The following is a 23,052-nucleotide window of genomic DNA, read 5'->3' as shown; positions in this document are numbered from 1 at the left end:
GTTAGATGCTTATGCTTAGGTTTATGAGTTTAGCATTTTATGTTTCATTTATTCAAAAAGCATTTAGTTAAGGAGTTAAAGCAAGGGGGTTTAGCTAAATTTATCAGATGACTCCATGTCACTATGACACCTGATGTAGGAAGGTACGTTTACCAAAGCAATATATTCTGTAAAGTGCAATGTTAATTTACTCCGAGCAAACACACCGACCTTGAGCATCTATATAACATGATTTGTAAAAGAAAGTCCAGAATTAGGAACATTGCGTCCTTCTGAAATTATGCAAATCTGTCAATTGTATTGTACTGAAGCACATTCTGTTCCATAAGGAAGAAACAGGAAATTAGACAATCAATCAAGGTGTTTACTATGTCACTGCAGTGTGAACCAGTAACAAGAAGGATGTATATGCAAGGCTTGTTTGTATGGTGCATTAATCACTTGGATCACTTAGCTCATCTTTAATTATTCTATCATGCCAGGGGTGTGGGGTGTGGTGACAGTGTAACTGGATTTCCCATTCCCACCCTTTTCATAAAATAGTCTGTAGGCTTTTGAAACAATAAGAAATAAAGCCCAAAAATGCAAAGTATATTCAGCCCATTTAATTCCCCTGGATTATTTGCTTTTGGAGTACCTGGTTTTGGACTATTTGTGTGAGCGAATCTCACCAACTGAGTCTCCCTCGTGTTAAATTCTATGGAAATGTATTGAGAATGCTAACAACCAATGTCTGCCTTTTAAGATAATTCTGCTGCTCTGCAGCTAGGGTGAGAGGCTCTGGCAACTCAACGTATGAGCACATGTGTGTGCAGACTGAGTATGTGAGACTACCATCTAGCTAAGTCTGGTATCCGTGCACAGGAAGCCTGTCTATAGTGCTTATTGAAAGTCTGTGTGCTCATTGCATTATACCAAATGGCGAAATTTGCATCAGAATACAGTTTCCAAATATTAAGGCTTAAAGATACAGGTCTGTTATCACCTTTAGGGGTAAACATGTAGATGGAGTGCAGATCCACTGTCATTTTCATGACAACTGTACTCTTTATGGCACCTTAAGAATTGTCATATTTTCCTGGCTCAGCCATAATCAGATTCCAGGGCTTTGTTCCCCCCTGAATGAATTACTCTGCTGGCCAGCAGGCGAATCAAAGGCCTCTTCACACAACAGAGCACTTTTTGTTAACACAAACTTTATTGCAGTTTATTGATTTTATGCAGGCACAATTCACTGTCAATATGAAACTCAACAATACACATTTCAGCCCAGAGCAAATCCAGTATCGGAAACTGTTGTGCATAGAGTTAATGGGTTAGAGTCTAAAGCATGAATGAGGAATGCCTGTTTTCCAGTGCTATTGTATGATCTGACATATGGGCTAAGTTGCAACACAATAGAGCCATTAACAGGGGTTGGCCCAGTTCCTGGGAAAGACAAGGGTGGGGAGGACATCTGCATGTGCTAATTAACTCTTCACACTGCACCTGGCTTAGGCAAGCCCATGCACACAGAAACAAATGAGAAAGGCCAGACCACTGAACCCAAACATACGAGGGGCTCCCATTAAAGGTTTTGAAGAGTACTAGTCAAAGTGTTTCTGTGAAGGAATCATGCAGCTATGTCTGTTGTGGGCAGAGCAGAGACTCTCAGGGAAGGTCTTTTCATAGACCAGCGAAATTCATCATCTTTAAATGTTCCATATTGTTGTGCAGAAGTGTTGGCGCAGGGTTGGAGTGATGATGTGGCACCCCTGGATTGTGCCTACCTTCCAGATCTTTCAACCCACACTTAAATACTGCTGCACAAGAGAAGACACTAAACTTTGGAGTGACGATGGCAAAAGAATGTCCAGCTGGAAGGAGGAGCCACCTGATGCCACTAAAAGGATGGACTGAACACCAGCTTGTCCCCAGGACTAGGATGGCTCTCTTTAGGGCCAGGGGCACTGACCCACGTATGTCCCCTCTAAGGAAGAGCTGTGGGAATGGACCTGTGGCAGACCCTGATGGTGTTCCATGGTACCATTGGGGCCTGACACATGACTCCCCGAGAGCTTTGAGCCCTTTTTAGACGAGTTTGATCCTCAATTGGCAAAGTCACTCTACATGAAATTCAGGTATGAGATACTACAAGTCAATGCTTTCACAGCCAAATGGGCAAAGACTCAATTGATGGCAAGAGATCCCAAATGCTCGCTGTGTACACTAGGGGGTCGATTCTGATTCGGGAAAAACCGCTCCGAATAGCAGTTGGAGCGTTTTTCCCGTACGAATCGTACCCTGCAACGTCCCCCATACGTACGACGAAGTACGATTTGTACCAGGAGCCGTACTCCGTACGAGTCATACAAGACACCGTACGACTCTAATCTCCATACGATTCTCCCTCGGAACCCGCTGTACGCGACATCCGTACGGTTCGCGGCTGGTTTTTACGAACCAGCAAGTACGATACGTGTCGGGTACGCACCGTACGACCCTTTTTCTACGGGAGCTGAAAACAGCCGTAAAAGCAGAGTTCGCGCCGAAACAGGTACGGAACGGCCCCCCGGGTACGGTGTGTACCCCCCATGATCGCAGGGGAACGCACCGTACCCCTGCGATCATGGGGTGTACGAGCCGTAGCCCCATTGTACGATCGGTGTACGAGCCGTACCCCATGTACGATGGGGATACGGCTCGTACAATGGGGGTACGGCTCGTACACCTATCGTACAATGGGGGTACGGCTCGTACACCCCATGAACGCAGGAGTACAGTGCGTACTCCTGCGATCATGGGATGTACGGACCATATGGTGTGTATGTGTTTGTGTGCTTTTCCGTACGACTCGCCCTTACCTGACGTGGACCGTACGGATCGCGTCCTCATAACCCGGTCCGGATCTTACTCGTCGGGTCGTACGGTATGTGTACGAGTCTTACGTTATGTGTACGAGTCGCACGGTTCACGGTTTCAGCCTTGCAATACGTACGGATCGCGACAATTCGGACGGATTCATGGAATACGGATCGTACTTCGCGAATCGGACAGACGTGTACGATTCGTACGGAGAGGGCTCCAGATACAAATCGTACGGACGGTTTTTTTCCCGAATCGGAATCGACCCCTAGGTGTTAACGAGGATATTGCGCATGTTCTATTCTTTTGCGCAGCATATGCTACCCCCAGACGTAAGTGGATCAAGCCCTTGGGTAGAAGTTTGAACATCAGGAGCTATTTAGAGTCGCTCAGAATCTTAAAATCCGACAGCTCTCAATTTATTGTATTTGGTGTTAGTACATTTTTGTTGGCTGTTAGTTAAATAAGTTATAAGAATGGGCATACATTTATTTTAAAAGTTTAAAAAATATATATTTTTGAAATTTGGTATGCTTTTTAACACTTTTTATGGTTTTAGATTGAATCATCTAATAATTTTAGTGGCACTGCAGCCAAAATTGGTGCTGCACGGGCTAATTGAATAGTTTTCTTTGTACTGTATTGGCAAGAACTTCAATGAAATTACGTTATTAGAGCCAAGACTAGAAGGATAAAATTCAAACTGTATATATGTCTTGCATTTTAGTTCCTTGCAATTGAAACACCGTTTTAAATGTTTGTACTAGATGGAAGAATATTGTAATGTGTACATAGATTTGTTTTGTAACGCTTTGATGATTCCTTGAATCGAATAAAAGATTTTTGATTGAAGAAAAAATGTCTCCGGATCCAGTCTGACACCTGGGGGTAATTCTAAGGTAAGAAGTCTATAACTAATAGTCTCTTTCAGATACAGGGCTACATGAAACTCTGCGACCTGGTGAATAACCCCCATATGAGGGAAAAGACCATACCTTCTATGAACCATTCAGCAATGGTAATAAAAGGCATGGCAATACCCCAACAGCATCTACAACAACAACACTAAGATGTTTGTTAATTTACACCATTATGAGATATATTGACAGTACCAGTGTCAAGGTATTATGACACCAAGAAGACTTGTATAGAAAAAACAAATACATTAACACTGCTCACTGGTGTGTCAACCAGGGCACCAGAGAAAACACACACACACTCTACCAATCATACACATTCAGCAATGGATGATATGCAAATCTAAACAGAAGCTAAGTGGCAGGCCAAGCACTTTGTTTTTCCCAAACATGGATTGAGATAGTGATCCCTGGTATATAAACCCAGTACTGAAAGGGTATAACCTTTACCTCAAAGGTCATTTGCAGAGCGGGAAGGATGGGCAGGGCGTTAAGAAATTTGCAGCTAGACTGTGTCTCTACCAGATATAACTTTACCGAAGGTATGTAACTTTTACATCTGACAGAAATATCTAGCCGCAGATTCCTTAACTTTGAATTAAATACCCTAGCTATACCCCACTGGAGGAGGGTCTGCAAACTAATCCTATGAAAGTTCTCAAAAAGAGAACTAATTGATCAAACTAACAACTGACCAAGTGTACATAGGAATAGCAGAATAAGGGCTAGGCTCTTAATAGAATCCATGATCACTGTCTCAAAACATGTATATTAAAATGACCTACAGGTCCAAGAGAATCGTCCTTTGAAGAAAAAGGGTTGAAAACCCCTGAAGAACCATTTGTCTGAAGACAGACATGAACCTCTGTCCCCAAGAGGGAAAAAGAAAGCTCGATTACCAAATAGGGCCAAAAGCATAATAAAAGTCTGATAATATGCATTGTTTGTGACAATAAAAAATTAGAAAAAGAACTGTCCTGAGCAAATCCTCAAGTGAAAGATGAACAACAATACCTCCTTGGTATAAATAATTTAGTTTGGACAAAAAGGAATATCCATATTTATTCCACGCACTGATTGCATAACATCTTGCTACAAGATTCATATATAGACAGAAAGATATATACAAACATAAATGTGTCACCGGATACTCCAATAGCCAGTAGACATAATCTATAAAGTCTGTCTCCATACACCCTACAGGGCCAAAATGCAAAAGACTGACTACTATTTTGAGCTCATAAAAAGCTCAAACACCAAGGCAATCGAGAAAAGAGAATCAACTGCATTTTGACATCTTTCTTTTCACATTTTTTTTAACCGATATGTGTAACACATATGGTATTGTCATGTATACACTATATACATAAGAATAAAGTAGAACAGAGAAACCAGTTCCAAAAAACACTTCTCAATAATACTAACGAAGAGGAGGCACCTAAACGTGCAGCTCGAAATGATCTCATAGAGAAATGTCAATACAATAAAAAAAAAAACACAGAAGCAAATGTTATCATGTGCATACCTTTTATCATCTTGTGTACTATCTCCAAAACAAGAGATTTGGCAAAAATACACAACGCAGAAAGAAAAGGGGGAGGTATTACGCCACCACTTCAATACTATAAGCGACTTGCCTTACAAAAACATGCAGTCTGTCAAATGGTAACTGAAAGCCACAAGAAAAAGCAGTCATGAATCCTCACTAAATGAGAAATGCTAAAATAAACAAGTACCTCCTCTCCAGAAGATAGGAAATGTGGATCAGATAGAGCTATGCATATCAAGAACATCAAAAGAAGAAGAAAAATCCATCACAAAATAGTCTTCATGACTTTCATTTTACATTGGTTTAGAGACAAGTTGGACCAATCGCAAACCTTTGGCTGCCTATTTACCGCACCACAAGCGGAGTACAGATAGGTATTGCCTATTTTGAAATAATCATGTCTACACTAGGCACCACTCCTCTACTCTTAAGGAAGAACTCACAAGCAAATAGCATCCAAAAGAATGCACAGTATAAACTCTGAACTAAAGCAACATTGCAACTTGCTCACTCATAAAAGATTTGAAGCACCCATAATAAATACATAGTCCACTGAAGGAGAGCAAACAAACCACACTGAATCCATTAGTTTAGAAGATACCATAGATGTGTGAAAATGTAACAGGACCCCCCGAAAGGGTATCACAAGAGGAAAAGGGGGCTCTTAGCTCACTACAATAGTTCTTACGAGAACATAACATGAAGTCCAAGTAGGACTAATCTGTATAACAGAGAGATCTATAATAAAGAAATATACTACAAAAGTAGTATTTTTTGAAGAACTATATAATAGCAAACCAATACTCCACATAGAGTAAGTAACATCCCAAATGGGGTATAAACTCTTGAGACTAGCCCTTTATCAGAGTTAATTGAAAGAGTAAACCAGTTACCCAGCTGTAAACATCATCCGAAGATTAACCAAGTCAAATCCGGAGTCAAATTTTCTCATTATATGCAAAAAGTAGTGCTTTACCTTAACACTACAAGACATACCAGAGGTAGGCCTGAAACATACGGACCACTGTCGTGGATACTTAGGAAAACCTGATAAGCTCCAATTACTAATATCCAGCAATGAGGCATTGCACTGAAGAATCAGCATGACTATCAAATAGACAACCCCAATCAAAGGTCAAGTCTTTTAAACTCTCCCTAACATTCTCAGGTAACCTTGACTCACGCAACCAAGCGTTTCTAAGGAGAGCAACTGATTGAGTATTAGGTCTGCTGATGGAATCTGTTGTGTCCATTGCTGATTTATTTTTAAAGCTCGTCATTTCACAGCCATCCTGCACAAGCTGAGAGAGCTCAGCCCTGACCCCTACAGGAAGGGAAGGAAGCAGATGGCTGACAGAGTCCCACAAACCAAAGGAAGTCCTTCCTAGGACACAAGATGTGTACAACAACCTCAAGGCCAAACTAGTCGATGCAAAGCCATTCCGTCCACACATCTCCAACCACCTAGACTCTCTACCTGGAAGAAGCAAAGGAGAAACCTCCACACTTGGCAAAGCTGTAGCCATTTGCACAACAAACCCTTTAGCAGTAGGGTGTCAAGAAAGGCAAGCAGGGTTATCCGGAGCAGGACGATGACGATGCAAAATGGCACACTCAACATTGATGCCTGACATCGGACATGCCCAAGTACCTAGGAGAATATCATAAAAAGACTCTACGTAAGGTAGAAAAGGGTCAACACCAGTGACACCCTGATGAAGTAGATCCACCATTGGATCAGATGACAAAGTCACCAATGGAAGCTGCCATTTTAATATTCCAGCAGCACTTTTGATAGCTTCTACAAAAGCTGCACTGGCCTCTGTCACCATTCGTGGTAGAGAAAGCAGATCATAATCAAGAGATGGTTGCAGACTACCATCTTCAAAAAAAAACAAAGAACCTCCTGTCTGATGTTGACCAAGACCAACCAAGCAGTCGACGTCACCAGTGTCTGCAGAATATTCCTGTAACACTGGAGAAAAGGCAACACAAGCAACCTCATCCTCAACTTGGAGAGTGGATGGTGCAGGAGCTGCAGTGGCTATAAGTGTCATCTCCGGCGCCGATCGATGTTGGGCGGTTTCGTATCGATATGTGCCTCTAATGGTTTCTCTGGCGTCAATCAGCATCGAGGCGGCGTCGTGTCCATCAGCTCATCCAACGCCACCGACGTCCTTACGGGAAGCCGCACGAGGCTGTGTCGCAATGCCACACCGACTCCCGGCACAGAGTTGAGGTCCTCGACCGGCGCCGAGGGCGAACCCGCCGGCGAGCTCCCAATCAGAGTCCCTTCAACTTCTTTGGGGGCTGAGGGCGCACAAGGGACAGGTGTTGACCCAAATAAGGTTTGCAGAGCCTGAAAATATGCCTGCATTTGGGTCATAGTTGCCCCAGCTCCAGGATAAGGAGGGAAGATTTGGGTCAACCCCTCTGCTGTCATCTCCAGTAAGGACCAGGAGGAACCAGCAACAACGCCATGACTTCGCGAAGCCGAAGACCTCCGATACTTGGATCCCTTCCGCGGGGATTTCCGCAACTTGGACAAGCGACGCCCATGGGAACAGCTCCTTGACAGGCCCCACGCAGGAACTTCACAGTGGGAAGGAGATCAACGTCGCCTGGACTTCAAACGGGAGAGCCGCGCTGTCAGTAACTTCATCCGCCTTTCCCGCAAGGACTTAGGCTTCAGCCTCTCACAGACGTTGCACTCCTTGGAGTCGTGGTGCTCTCCTGAGCACCACATACAGATAATAATAATAATATTAATAATAATTCTCAGTTTTTAAAGCGCCTGGTTACACCTGCCGGTGTGTCCCCGCGCTATCAAGGACTGAACAGCAGCTAGGAGAGGCCTCTCAAGCCATGCTCCGGAAGATTAGGACTTAGGAAACAGGAAGGTTTTCAGCTCTTTCCGGAACAGCACCTCAGAGGGCTCCACACGAAGCTTATGTGGAAGGGAGTTCCATCTTTGCGCAGCCAAGTAGCGAAAAGAGCGACCCCCCATTCTTGCCCTGTTAATTCTGGGGACCAAGAACAGGCCTGCACCCATAGAGCGCAGGAGCCGATTGGGCTTATAAGGAAGAAGCAGATTACGCAAAAGACAGGGCCCCTTTCCATGGGCAATCCTGTGACTGATACAGAGTGCTTTGAATTCTATGCGTTCCCTAACAGGGAGCCAATGCAGTGTCTCCAAGGCTGGAATGCAGATTCATAGCAGACATCTGTCGAGTACAGGTCTCGAACGTCTTGAACCCCGAAGGCATATCGACACCTTTCCCAGACGCAAAAGGTGTCGAGGAAAGTTGAAAACAGAAGGCCAGAGGAGCCACTTCTCCAGATCCGCGTTGCAGCGCAGAAAAGAAGAAACTGATGTGCGCGCACTGGAGGGGACTTATATGGCTCCACTGACTTCATATACAGACACGAAGTCCCCACTGAGCCATACAACGCCATCCCCGGTGCGCAGAGGTACCGCTGAAAAATTTCCGGATCCAGACTGGTGCCTGGGGAGAATTCAAAGTTAAGGAATCTATGGCTAGATGTTTCTATCAGATGGGGGTATTACTGGTACTGCTGATTGTTTTATTGATGGTGTTGGTATTTTTGTTGATTTGTTTCACGGTGATATTACTAATGGTGGTGTTGAAGGCTGTGGTTTTGAAAGTATCAGCGATGGTGGTATTGGTGGTAGGGGTGGTCACATTGCTGGTGGTGTGCTATTGGTATTAGGGTGCTAATGATGGTGGTGTGGTATTGGCGGTTGTGGTATTAGTTATTATGATCAATTGTCCGAACATTAATTTATGTCCATCACATACACATACCTCCTAATTGCTTTTTATTACATCCAGGAGGCGTAGCACCATGGAGTTAACAATGGTGATGGTACTGGGGGCATTGATGGTAGGAGGACTGGTACTTATGATAGGGAGATTGGTGGTGGCATTTTGGAGATGGTATTGGTTGTTTTTTATTGGTAGTACAAGGGGTGATGGTGATCTGGTGATTTGAGTAGGTGGTGGTTGCATTATTGGTGGTATTGGTGATGGCATGCTGGAGGTATAAGCCTTTGTGAAGAAACCAACCTGGATAGGATGCTGTCCTGAGAACGTCTGGAGTCCATGCTGGGGATCTTCTGGTAGGCCAGAATGGGGTTGCGCTTTACACTGTCTACTACGGCATCTGTCTCCATGCCATCAAAGGAATCCTGTGTTTGCTTGATTTTCCTGGCTTTATAAAACTCAAGAATGCTTTCTTGCGAAGCTTCTTTTCCCTGGAATTGTGTATTAAAAGAAAATGAGTTAATGAATCACCACATAAAACATTCTCATTTGTCAACAGCTGGCAGAACACTGGGCATCTATTCCAAAGGCTTATTGTAAGGCTGCTGGGTCATGCAAAGCAGCTCTGTTTCCTGATTTTTCCACTGTTTATGAGGACAGATAGTAAGAGAGCGCCTGTTGCTGAGCTACAAGATGAGGGCACCAGGGTAAGCCCAGGAAACAGAATAAGTGGGAATAAGTATTTGAATTTCGCATATACCTTTTCGCCTCTATAATAAATATAAATTTGGTAAAATGGATGTCAAACCTGGAATCTAATGCCAACTCCTTAATAGTGATTACCCTATTATAAAGGAATTACTCATGAAGTGTAAAATGCATTACGGCGAGTTGGACTGGCAGCATTTAGATTTGAAAAAGGGTGTTGAGAAGACCACCTATTCATATGCACAGCTGGGAAAAAACAAAAAACAAAAGTTCACAATCTTGGTGGATTGCTCCGATCATTTCCTTCATTGAATTCAAAATCTGTGAACTCCTCTCAATAACCCATGATAGCCTTATCAAGAATGTCCTGGATTCCATCTTTTGTTCGAAAGTAATATTTCAATAAGTATTGATTTTAAAGTGCATCATAAAAACCTCTTTCCTTAAAAACATACTGGTTTTGGATGCCTTTGAAACTGCAACGAGCAGGATTATTACCTCATTCTAACTGCTGGAGATGTTAGGGAGTTAAATGTGACCTTCCCCATATCCTATGTTGTCCTTCCATACAGCTTTTCTGGACCTACGCGGGGATATTTTGAGTCAAATATTCCCGTCCGACTCCCCTTCACCACTTCCATCATTTTGTTACATGATCCGCCTGACATTACGCGCTCACAACGTCGCCTTTTGCACATTGTGCGCTTTACAGCCAAAATGTGTATCTTAAGACAATGGAGATCACTCTACTCCCCTCGCAGGAAGACTGGATGGTAGCGATGATTCAGACGGCGTCCCACAAGCGTGTCATATATGGCCTGCAAGACCAGGCAGATGTGTTTCAACAAAATGTGTTCCTTTCCTATGAAACGCCTGAGTTTTCTACCCCTGCCTTCCCCTCCCCCATCTTGCCTTTTCTTCCTCCCCCCTCCATCCTCCTCTATCCTCTAAACCCCTTTCTTTCCTCTCATCGCACACATGCCTTTCCCTTCCTTCATCCCCTTCCTCTACCCTTCCCTCCCCTCCCTCTTCAATACTCCCCCTTTTCCTGGCAAGTAGACAGTTAACTTACTTACCTTTCTCATCCATGACCATCCACGACCCTGAAGGGTATACCCTTGATATATCCAATATTCGGTTGATACAACTTTGTCTTTCTCCCCGAGACCTATTCTGTCTAGTTTGCCCCTTGACTATGAACAATGAAGAGTATGGTTATTATATGCAATATGTGTGATATCCCTTCCCCCTACCACTTGCCTTTCTTCCTTTATCTTTCCCCTACTTTTCACTCCCTCTTCTATTCGTGCAGTTTTTCCCCCTTATTTGCATACATATATCTGTACAGTCAATAGACTTATGAGAATCTGTCATGCTGTACATCACCTATACGGATATGTTCGTCTTTCATCATTAATAAAGAATTACTAAACAAAAAAGAAATAACATATTTAAAATTTCTAGACTAGGCAGGGTAAAACTAGCACTGAAAGTACACAAGATCTAAAGAAAGCTTAGATTAGTAGGAAATCAAAGAGAAACAAAAGAAAAGAGCTTCCACAAAAGAAAAACGGGGTAGGAGAATGAGATCACACACAGCATGACACAGTGCAAAGAATACATTGGAAAGTCAATGTTATATGGAGCAGAAGATAGGAGAAAAGAGATTGTATCCGCAGAGCCTGTAGTTGACAAGGAAAAAAAGTAACGCAGAACTTTTCAAAACACAGAGTAGGTAGTGTCAATGTATGACGAGAACTCCACATCTCTAGTCTCCCCAAAAATTGTAAGTATGTCCATCCTTTTAGTATGTTTCAGCCTTTTCTTAAATTTGGACTACAGGATTTTAGACCGCTGCTGGAGCCTGAGATCTGCTAAACAGACTCCACACCACTGTGCTCTATAAAAAGGGTATCTTTTTGTCCCATCAGCACTCACTGCCTTGGGTCTAGATTGTCACTGAGGAAATACTAAGATAGCAGTCAATGGCACAATCTAGGTCAGCAGTGTTTTTACTGTTTAGGATTAGGTTTGAAAGCTGGAGCATATCATATGTCATCTCCCAAGTTCTTTCCCGATCAGTCAGCAAATCCTGCACTGGTGTGTGACAACTGTTTACTGGAGACCATCTCTTTGAAAAGGTATATGACTCCCTACTAATTAGGAATTCAGATAAAGCTACGTACAAAAAATCATATTGTAAATTATTATGGGCCTGATTTATATATTGGCGGAGAGGGTACTCCGTCGTAATTTCGGTACCCTGTCTGACAACATAGTGGTCTGCCCATCACATTTACATGCGGGCGGACCTTAGGGTTAAATACAGAGGAGACTATTTTGTCTCCATCGTGATTAATACCCTCCAACAGCCCGGGGAGTAAGGGCTGGTGGAGCAGCACCTAGAACACCCACCCAATTTAGATGGGCTGACATGTAGGCATTTTGTTAATGTTCCTTACCGCCAGTAAGAAACAGTGAACATTTCTAATGCTCCCCTCACCATGAGGGGAGCATTAGAAACCTGTGCTTTCAGAGCATCCTGACACCCATCCCTCCCAGCTCCTCTAACACTAGGGTCAAATCATTTATCAGGATCCAGTCAATGGGCATATGGGGACTATCTATGACCCTCCTCTGGGTTACCTCCCCACCCCACCCCAGGATACCAGGGCCATGGCGCAGAAAAGAGCCCCCTACACACCTGTCCGCTATACTTCTTTGGAGAAAACAGCCTTTCCACTATCTTGGTCTGGCTGGCCATGGTGTCTCTCAGAGCAGTCAATTGCAATCAAATTGTACAACGCTTGGTAATCACTCACATCACTGTCCTTCACCCAACCATCCAGGTATTGCAGCATTGGTCCACCCAATCTAGCCAGGACTGCTAGGGCAATTTCTGGCTGTCCCTAAACATTTGCCTATACTTTTCTGGGGTGAGCGCATATTTGCTGATGAGTGTATCCTTCATGAGGAGAAACTTTATTCTTTCTCCTTTCCCTAGAGCTAACAGGGCATTCCTCTCTTCACTGGAAATGTGTCTCCAGAGGCTGGCTCCCCAATCCTCATCAGGGACCCTATGCATCTCCCAAACAACCTCACAGCCCTCAAACCATCTATCTATGTCATCCCCCACAACAAAGTTAAGCACCAGATACTTGCAATGTGAACCCTCTTTTCTCCTGTGGACAGTGGGTACTACTTCCACCATTGCTGCTGGACTGAGGTTTGCCTGGCTTTGAGTTCCAGCTCCTTCATGCCCATCTCATGCTGCAGGCAGTGGTTTCCTCTCAGCCTAGGCCCTCTCAGCCTCAGCCTTTCCCTCCTCTGATATTAGTTTAATCTTGACCCGCTGCAGTTTGAGTTTCCTTTCTTCCTTTCTGCCCTCTAGCTCTTCTGGCAGGGACTGTATTCCACCGATACCACCAATGTGAGAAACTGGCTTGCTGGGGGTGGGGGGTGGGTGGGGAGGGGGGGTTGAACCACTACCACTAAAGTCACTAAATTAACCCGTGCTTAACCCCTTTTAAGCTTGGCACAAAAGCAGTCAGGCTTACCTTAGAAGCAATGCGTAAAGTATTTTTGCAGCACACAAACAGTAATAAAGTGCAAACACACACAAGAAAAATCCCAAACCAATTTGGAATACCTAGAGTAAAATTTAATAAATTATTTGACAACAAAACCACACACAAGAAAAATCCCAAACCAATTTGGAATACCTAGAGTAAAATTTAATAAATTATTTGACACCAAAACCACAAAAATCTAACGAGTAGAACCGGAGATATGGAATTTTAAAGGTTTGGTAGCACTCAAGCGCTAAGAAGCAAAAAGCCCCAACTATCTGGGTGCAGTAGAGCAGGTCCAAGTCACAAGTTCAGGCCGGATATGATGGGGCGCAGGTCAGATACAGGACTGAGTTCAGTCTGCTGACCAAGTGCCTTGTTTTCTGGGTATCGAGATGCAAATTCCTTATGCCGAGCTGTGCGGGCTGGTGCTGAAGAGTTGTCGACAGGAGATTGGGATCCAGAGTCCTGCGTCCTTGTTGAGGGAGCTGTTGCGGCTTCGAAAACAGGCACTGCGATGCGTCGGTCCAGGGGGGGAGATGCGTCGCGATGGGTCCATGTCGGTGTTGAGCTTCAACAGCATAGAAGGAGCCACCAGGGCGTGCGAAGATTTGCGCTGCAGTGCGTCGACAATGAAATGCATCGAGCTGGGCCGGTGTCGAGCTCTGCCGTGCTGCGTCTACATCAAAGACGCCTGTTATGTCCTTGTAGCTTGAACAGGAAGCCAGCCAACTGACCCTTGAAGATTTGAGTCTTGGGTTCACACAGGCATATGCGTCTCAGCAGTCTGCTCACACCAGCAGAACAGTCCTGGTGTGAAACAGTAGGCCTTGGCAGCAAAGCAGACCTTAGTCAGCAAAGCATGGCATGGGAAGTAGGACAGACTTTACAACTGGGCAATTCTTCTTCCGGGCAGAGTACACAGGTCCAGAAGTGACTTGAAGAGTAGGGTCTGAGGGTCCAATATTTACACCTGGTGCCTTCTTTGAAGTGGGAGAACTTTCTGAAGTTTCCCCCCACAAATGTATCTGGTATTTTCCTGCCACCATGCCTTGGTCCCAGTCTGTCTGCGGGCACAATAGGCTAGTGTGAAGTCCTTTGTGTGTAAGCTGAGCCAGTTTTTCTGAAGTGCAAGTGTGGTAGGTAACCACACTTGCACTTCAGAAAAACAAGTCAGAGGTGGCCCATCCTGCCGACACCCAGACCCTCCTTTGTGATACTGTCTAGGAGGAATACACAAAGGCTAACTACCAACTACACCTACTCATGTGATCCAGGAACAAGCAGCAGGCACCAAATAGTTAGGACAGGAAAATGCCAACTTTCTAAAAGTGGCATTTTCATAATCGTGACTTAAATTCTAACTGTACCATTACAGAGGCTTTAAATTACAATTTCCTCAGATAACACTAATATGATTTTACTACCTGGTCACAATAAAAAGTTAGGAATAGCAATAGCAATAAGGTAAGCCAATGCTATTCTATGGGTGAGGTCATCACAGTAGTGAAAAACAAATGTAGGAGTTTTTCACTACCAGGACTTGAAAATCTTAGAAAGTACATGTCCAACATTTTAATTACAATGCACCCTACCCTACGGACTTCCTAGTACCTACCTTACGGATGAATTAATAGTTTTAAGTTTGGCAAGTAGGTTATTTTGCCCAATCAAATTGACTGTTTAAAACTGCCACCTGCTGCAATGGCAGGCATAAGACATGCTTTAAGGGGCTACTTAAGTTGGTGGCATAATAAGTGCTGCAGGTCTACATAGTAGAATTTAATTTACCAGCCCTGTGGTATACGACTTTACCAGGAACTTATAAGTAAATTAAATATGCCAATCAGGTGTAAACCATTTTTACCCCTGTTTAGCACAAAGTGCATAGAGATCTCAAAGACAACAAAAACTGGTTTAAAAAAACAGGAGGGGTGAAGGAAAAATGTTTGGGATGACCCCGCAAAGAGGGCCAAGTCCAACGTCCAGCTTTGTATCTTTAATAGATTCACATACGTTAATGCTTAGCCATAGTCTGGCTAGGAACCCTCAACACAATAATAATAAACAGCAGTCTGCTAATATTGAACAACAACACAGAATACATACAGTCTAGCCGCGTGTTACAATTCATATGAAGGGAGTCAGGTGAACAACTTGTCCATCTAGAGCTAGAACCTGGTGGTTACGGAGAATAGAGAGATGGAAGGTTCATTACTGAGATAAAAAACTTCAGACATGGCTACCTCCACAGGAAAAATCATTGACATTTAAAGGTCCTCGCCTAGCCTTTTGGGGAAAGACCAGCAAAAGCAATATAAGAACACTTCAAGATAGAAAAATTACACTAGACATGTCCAGGTTGTCTCTGGTGTATTACTGTCAATGAAGTTCACACCCGGCCTCCCAACCCGCACCTCTGTTGTTAGCTTCAGTTTCCACCTCCTTTGTCCTTTATTCAGCTCCTATTCTTGGTGCTCACATTAGAGTCCTCTCCAGTCTTCGGCATCTCTTATCTGAGCTGGCTTCAGTTTTCCCCTTCAGACTGGAATCCCTGACTGCAGGGCTGGTATCCAGTTATCCCTTCTGTTTCGTCATCACTTTTGCTACGGTGGAAAGTGGAAAGTTACTTTGACTAGCCTTCGGGTTGTCTTCCTCCAACCTTTTTGCCTACTTACCTCCAATTTTTCTTGGATTTCCTGGACATTTTAAAGTGCTTCACATTTTACAGGAACATTGCTTTATGAATAGCCAATGGGAACAAGCAACCAGCTTACGTGGGAAAAACTATAGACATTAGCAAGGCCACCTATCAAGCAGAAACCACCTAGAATAGAGATAACTATATACAGCATGTTCAACTATCAGTTTTTGTTTCAACAAGGAATTCTGGGAAGGGGTGGAGCGCTGGGCGTTGGGAGAGAAGGTGGGGGAGGGGTTGTGTTTTTATCGATCTACAGAAATCCTATCACCTCTCTGTCCAAAGGTTGTAGGCAAAGGTATGTGTTACAAAATACCAATGTGAGTATTTGACAGTAAAATGTGTTGTCTCTTACACAGAACCATTCACAAAGGCACTCTTCCCCCTCTGACTGATCTACACTTTGATCCTCATGTATGAACCTATTTTGTGTTTGCAAACAGATGAATCACTGAATGGATTTGCGATTTGGCATTTGGAAGGGGCGTATTTTGTGCGTTACCGTCCAAATACCAAATTGCAGCGGTATGTATGAATATTTTGTGACCGTGAATGCGGTCACAAAACATTTGCATTTTACCACCAACTTCAAGTTGATGGTAACCCATTCGTAAATGGAAGGGGGCCCTGAATGGTGGCGAAAACGTTTTTCAAGAGCAGGCAATTGAAGACTTCATTTTGTTTACTTTTAAACGCAACCCATTTTCCTTTAAGGAAAATCAGCTGCATTTAAAAAAAAAAAGATTGCTTTATTGACACAGTGGTCTGATGGCCCTAGAAGGCCATCATCCTTGTGATTTTAGTGATTCCTAGGGGGTCGTAAATTGCGACCAGCCTTATTAATTTTAATGAGGTAGGTCGATTTGCGACCCCCTAGGAATCGCTAAATAAAACTCTTTGAGTTTCACACATTAGGAATAGCGAGTACCTAATTGCGATTCGCAGAAAATCACAATTAGCTATTCCTAATGTTGATATATGTGGCCCTCTGTCTCTGGTGGTTTGAAGCGCATTAGAAGTCAGAAAACCTTTCTCCTAGAAGCAGATACATTCAAACCCGCTTCAACACAGAAACAATCATTCTTCAGGGCAGCCATATTAGGCTGGAATTCTTTGCCTCCCAACCTTAGAACACTGACCAACACTGAGTTTTCTGACAGAAGCTGAAGGCTCACTTTCATAGACAATTACTAGACCAAACTTCACATTGGCTCTATGTCAAAGTCAAAGTCAAAAAGCTTTATTTCGATAAAATGTCATTATCATAAAAGCAGTTTAAAAGTAATAATAAAATTAATGATACATGTCCAGTTGATAACAAGAAGTACAGCATTTACTAGAATAAATATTGTTTAAGAAAAAATTAAACAGAGTATTTAAGCTTTCTGGCTCGAATAGCCCAAGCCCAAAATAGAAATTTTGCTAGGGCACAAGCATAGGGTACATAACTATCCGAAACAAGTATCCTGGTTGCCTCAACATGGCTCCTAGTTCCAAGTTGCCGACACAAGTTCTTCAGCCACACCCTTCTTGGATTGGCATATTCCTTGCAGACAAATAAAAAATGAGCTAATGTCTCTGGGTGGGCTGAACATGATGGACACAGGTCAGTTTTGTCTGTACAGGATTTCCATGTTTTGGTAAAAGTGTTCAGTGGAAGAGTACCCGTTCTGAATTTAAAATACAAAGACCGGGCAAAAGGTTTCCCGATTGTGTCTAGATAGGGTTCTCGCCTGGGACAATCTTTAAACATCAAAAAATCCTCTGTGAGTCTGCCAATGGATGGACTAGAATGCCTTTGGGAGCAAGCCCAATCCCGAAAGAGGTTTTTAAGAACTTGTTTTGGAGGAGAGGTTCTGCTGGACCAAGAGTCTGATAGGCCCAAATTTGACAATAGATTTTTCATATCAGTTAACCATTTGACTCTGGCCCAGTGTGGTGACTCCATTATTTCTTCCAAACTTCTGGCGTAGGCACTAAGTTCCTCTACCCGCCAAATGCGGGCCCATAATAGGAGAGGGCGAAATTTCGCAATTTCGCCGATCTGGGTACAGCCAAGGTCCATAAATAAGGGCAAAAGGGGGGTACTTTGAGGGAGGGACATTATTTGCCTACAGAATTTATTCTCAGATTTTTGCAGTGCTTGAGAAGATGCGAAGCCCCAAAGTTCAGCTCCATAAAGCGCAGAGCTGACACCTTTGGCGGCATAGATCTCTAGGACTGTTCCTATTGGTTTGAACGAACTGGAACGTTGCTCCCTTAATAGGGCACCTGTGATCCTTTTATGATTCAGCAGCATCTTATCTAGATGGGGAGTCCAATCCATTTTGTCAGAAATGCGTATCCCTAAATAATCAAATTCTTTCACCCTTTCCAGGGATTCGGTGTTTAAAGTAGGGGGGCGCACTTTCTGTTTAGGGGGATTAAGGACGAGGTATTTTGTTTTATTGGTGTTTATGACCAAGCCTCGATCGGTACAAAAGGATTGGAAGTTATCCAAGAGTTTCTGTAGTCCCATAGGGGTTTTGGAGATTAGGAGCGTGTCGTCCGCGAAGAGGAGGGTCGGTATACGTACCCCCCCCAGGGATGGTTCGTCAGATGGAGATTTAAGTAAGTGCTCCACCACCCCATTAATGTACAGGGAGAAAAGGGTGGGAGCCAGAACACATCCCTGGCGGACCCCTCTCTTGACCGGAATACAGCCTGTTTTCTCCCCTCCGGAACCCCACCTGATTTGGGCAAAGCTGTCTTGATGGAGCCTAACTAATAGGGACAATAAGTACTGTGGGAGCCCCATGTTGGCCAGAACCCTCCATAGCGAGTCCCTGGGAACGAGGTCAAAGGCAGTCTTTAAATCGATAAACGCGAGATAAAGACTGCCCTTGCCTATCACTACCACCTTCCAGTGGATCATCATAAGCCTAAAGGCCTGCTCTATCGTTCCAGTGCCTACTCTAAAACCGGCCTGAAAATCGGTAAGTATTTTGTTTTCATCCACCCAGTTGAGTATCCTGAGTAGAATGACTTTACCGACAACTTTTTGGCTTACATCCAGTAAGCTAATCGGCCTATAATTGGACGGATCATCCCTAGGGCCTTTCTTGTGGATGGGAACCACCTCTGCCCCCTTCCAAGAGACAGGAATGGGGGCACCCCTACAGATGGCAAGGAGGAGGGAGTGGATTAATTTACCCCAATTAGCACCATCAGCTTTTAGCAGATCCCCAGGGATGCCATCTGGTCCTGCAGCTTTTTGTGGAATGATGGAGTTAATAGCATATTCTACTTCCTTCAGTGTAAAATCGGGATCGCCAGGGAAAAGGGAGTAGTCAACATGAGGAGAGGAATGGACAGACCCTCTTCCATTCATATCGTCATGGCAGGAATACAGTTTGGAAAAATGAACCTCCCATACCTGACCCGGAATATTGCAGGTTACGAGGTCAATATCCGGTCTGTTTCGCGCCCTTATGGTGTCCCAGAAGGATTTAGAGTCTTTTTTCGTGCTGGCTTCCTTAAGGGTTAGCCAATAGTTATCCTCCCACTCCCTTTTTGCTACCAGTAAAGCCTTTTTATGGTCTCTTCTGGCAATTTGGATTAGAGGGAGAGACTTCCCTTTAACTGCCTCTATTAAGCGTGATTTGGCCTTCCTGCAATTTGCCGAATACCAATCATGTGTGCCTTTTGGTTTAGGTTTCTGTTTCCCCACTGGCAATTGTACCCAAAAGAGGTCCCCAATAGTTTTTATAGCAGCTTCAAAAACAGCGGTGACCTTGTCTGCTGCTATGGTCAGATTAATAGAGCCAATTTCAACTTGCATGCCCTTAACCACTTCGTCTATTGTGGATAGTTTGTCGGTATTGCACATAAACTTACTCCACTTTAGACGCCTGCCACAAGTAGCGACAGTAATCCCCTGTGGGCGGCCAAGAGAGACTGGCAGTGCTTCAATGTTCCAAGGATTTTTTAAGGATAAGGAGAGTGGGTTATGGTCGCTCTCTACGGTATTGGTAATAACCATATCGTTAACATAACTCCAGAGGGCCCTATCCAGCAGGATATAGTCAATCCGAGTGCATTGGCCAACCCTGTTGAATGTGGGCGCACCCTGGAGATCAGATCGAGTGCGACCATTAGCAGCTCTTAATCCAAACTCCAATGTAAATGCATTGAGATGGATTGCACTGCGAGTCCAGCGCTTAATGGGTGGGATAGAGAGAATAGGGATACCCCATCTGCTGTCCTCTTCTCCTAAATCTGGAATTCCTTCTAAGGGGAATGGTTCATATGTACAATTAAAATCCCCTGCTATTAGGATATGTCCACAACCACTCTGCTCTCCCAGCTGAACCTCAAGCTCCTTCATTGTGGGTGAAATACACCCATTTTTTGTTCCCCTAATATAAACATTGTAAAGGTCAACGGTTATACTTCCCCGTAGACCCAATAGGGAGACACCAAGAATATCCGGAGTTCCTGCCTTCTTAGTAGTTATTCTGCAATTAAGCAGGATACTTATCCAGATAATAAGCCCCCCCGATGGCCGTCCCTTCCCCGCCTTGGTTTTTACTGCTGGTACAAAAAGAGTGACAAACCCCACCCTATGCAGTGGCTCGATAGCCCATGTCTCTTGAAATATGCAGATATTGTGGGCATCAACCAAGGCATTCCACTCCGGGAGGCCCAGCTTCCTTGAAATCCCAGCAAGGTTCCAGCTAAGGATTTTTAACTCGCCATGCGCTGGATTTCCGGCAGGAACCGCAATACATCGAGGGTTAGATAAATCTGCACTGTCCCTAACAGATATAGGTGATGACACCTCTAAGTTTGTAGGGAGAAATGTACCCAACGATGCATCCTTTTTTCCCTCATTTACATGAGGGAGGTTAATGACTAAACCTCCCTCAAAAGAAAGTCAATCAACCTCATCCAATACACAGTACCTATTGGGATGGGCAAACTGTGTATAGGAGGGGTTAAAGGACGGGGATGGAGACGGGTCCTGCCATGGCTGTTGCCAATAATGATTGGCAATGGGTGGTTGCTGGGGAAGTTGCTGCCACTGCTCAGTGGAATGGAAAAAGGGCGGTACAGAGGGGAGAGGTTGCTGCCACTGGGGACCAGCATGGTACGGAACAAAGGGTGGAAAGTTAAACGGCTGTCGCCCATGGTTAGGGACATATTGAGGGGGACGTGCAAGCCCTTGATTAATTGGATTGGCTGGCCGATGGAAATTGGCTCTATGTATTCTAATGATAAGCCCCAAATATGTGTTTTCCAAGTTTGGTTACCCCTTCCCTCATCTCGATGTCCCCGTTACTTGTTAACATTTGGTGCAGTGTAAAGTGCCCTCATACTGACTGGTCGAGGTGCACTATGTAAATACCAAAGTCAATTAATATAGAGTTTATTTATCTCTTCCAAAATGAGTCTCTCTCAAAGCCAACATTGTGGAAACACACACCTGGATGCCAGAAGATATGTAACGTAAAACGTTTTAAGAAGTTGTACAGTCATTGGCTTTTGAGAATGAGTATGAGATGTTAAAGCCATGAGCTTTTGAGCTCTTTCTCTTGAAGGATACAGTTTTCCCCACATGAGCTACTATCCTCATGACAAGGAAGATAATGTCTGTGGATGGTTGCATTATTGATGGCAAGACAAAGTGCTGCTAGAATATTTAGCACCATTGGCAGTGTTTGATGTGCTTGCTCGACAGAGGGCTCCCCTTATTTACCAGATATTCAGGTAAGAATGATTCATGAAAATTCTCTGATGAATGTATGCTGCTAACAGCACAATGCATTTCGTAAATATCTGAGGAGGTTACTTCAGACTAAATTTAAGGGCTTTGAATTGGTAATATTCTGCATCCACATGACATCTCAGGAACTGACAATGCTTTGAAAGTACTAGAATACTGAAATAAGCACCTTTGGTTAAGTATATTATTAGAACACTTTCTTGTAGGGTTAACAAACAAAACCCTTGCTCATGTAGAACTTGATCATACTTCTGAAGTTCAGGAATGGTCTCTTTCGATTTTTCAACATGAAGGAAATTCTTGAGTAAAACTTAAAGTTTGCTTGATGCTTGGGTGTTGAATATTGTCCATCACCGATATATTCTGGAGAAACGCCTCTAGTAAACCCATCAAGAAGGAGAAACAAAAACTTCAGACAGAACTCAAGGAATAGATTTTGCAACTTCTCTGAAAGGAATCTATACAGAAGGTGCAAAAACACCACAGAAGCGTGGAGTTTTAGTCAAGATTTGTCTTCAAGTTCAAAACAACAGAGAATGAGGACAATTCCTGGACCCCAGAAGTTTGGAAAGGTTTCTGAAACAGCTGACCTGGGCTAGTATCTCACTGGTCCTCATCATCTAAGCTAAAGCAGGGTTCCACTAGTTCCTCTTGACTGCAGAAGTAACTCTGGAGTAACTCTGGAGGTACCTCCAAAGGCAAGTTACTCATAGACTGAGCAGGCAAGACAGTGGGAAATGGTAAATTTGTTAGCGAAGAAACAATTGGCTGAACAACCAACAAGAAGTCCTTTGTTAATACCTGTATAGTCTCTTCTGACGGGACAGCCTGCTGGTATTGACAGTATGGCATTGACCTCATCTGCCTCATCCTTGACGGGTGTACAGTTAGCATGTCAGCAGCAAATTATCTTCTGTCATCAATAGTGGGTTCTGTGCCGTCACTTTATACTTCATCAATGCCGTTGGCAGATCCCACATTGATGATAGAATGTGAGCATTGGCTGATCCTTAGTCGTCTGCAGTGTCATCATCATCTTACCATTCGAAACACACTTTCTAAAAATAATAGTTTTTTTCTTTTTCTTCTGTTCTGACATTGAATGTTGGAGCAGAGCTACAGAGGATTCCCTTACACTAAATAGCAGAACATCTGGAAGTCTGTGCCTGAGGAGTATGGTGGCATCAATGTCTAGATAACTCATTGGAAAGAGTT

General features: G+C 43.7%; 1 protein-coding gene across 1 annotated transcript in view; it reads right to left on the bottom strand.

Annotated features, from left to right (window-relative positions):
• The window catches only part of LOC144768973 (piezo-type mechanosensitive ion channel component 2-like), a 700,333-nt gene that overhangs the window by 177,281 nt on the left and 500,000 nt on the right, over positions 1-23,052 (bottom strand). The window contains exon 37 of the mRNA XM_078652965.1: positions 9,395-9,586. Coding sequence (XP_078509091.1) covers positions 9,395-9,586 — 192 coding nt within the window. The remainder of the gene's footprint in view (positions 1-9,394; positions 9,587-23,052) is intronic.

This window comes from Lissotriton helveticus, chromosome 7 (assembly GCF_964261635.1).
Source record: "Lissotriton helveticus chromosome 7, aLisHel1.1, whole genome shotgun sequence".
Lineage (NCBI taxonomy): Eukaryota > Metazoa > Chordata > Amphibia > Caudata > Salamandridae > Lissotriton > Lissotriton helveticus.
This window is presented reverse-complemented; position numbering and strand designations above follow the sequence as displayed.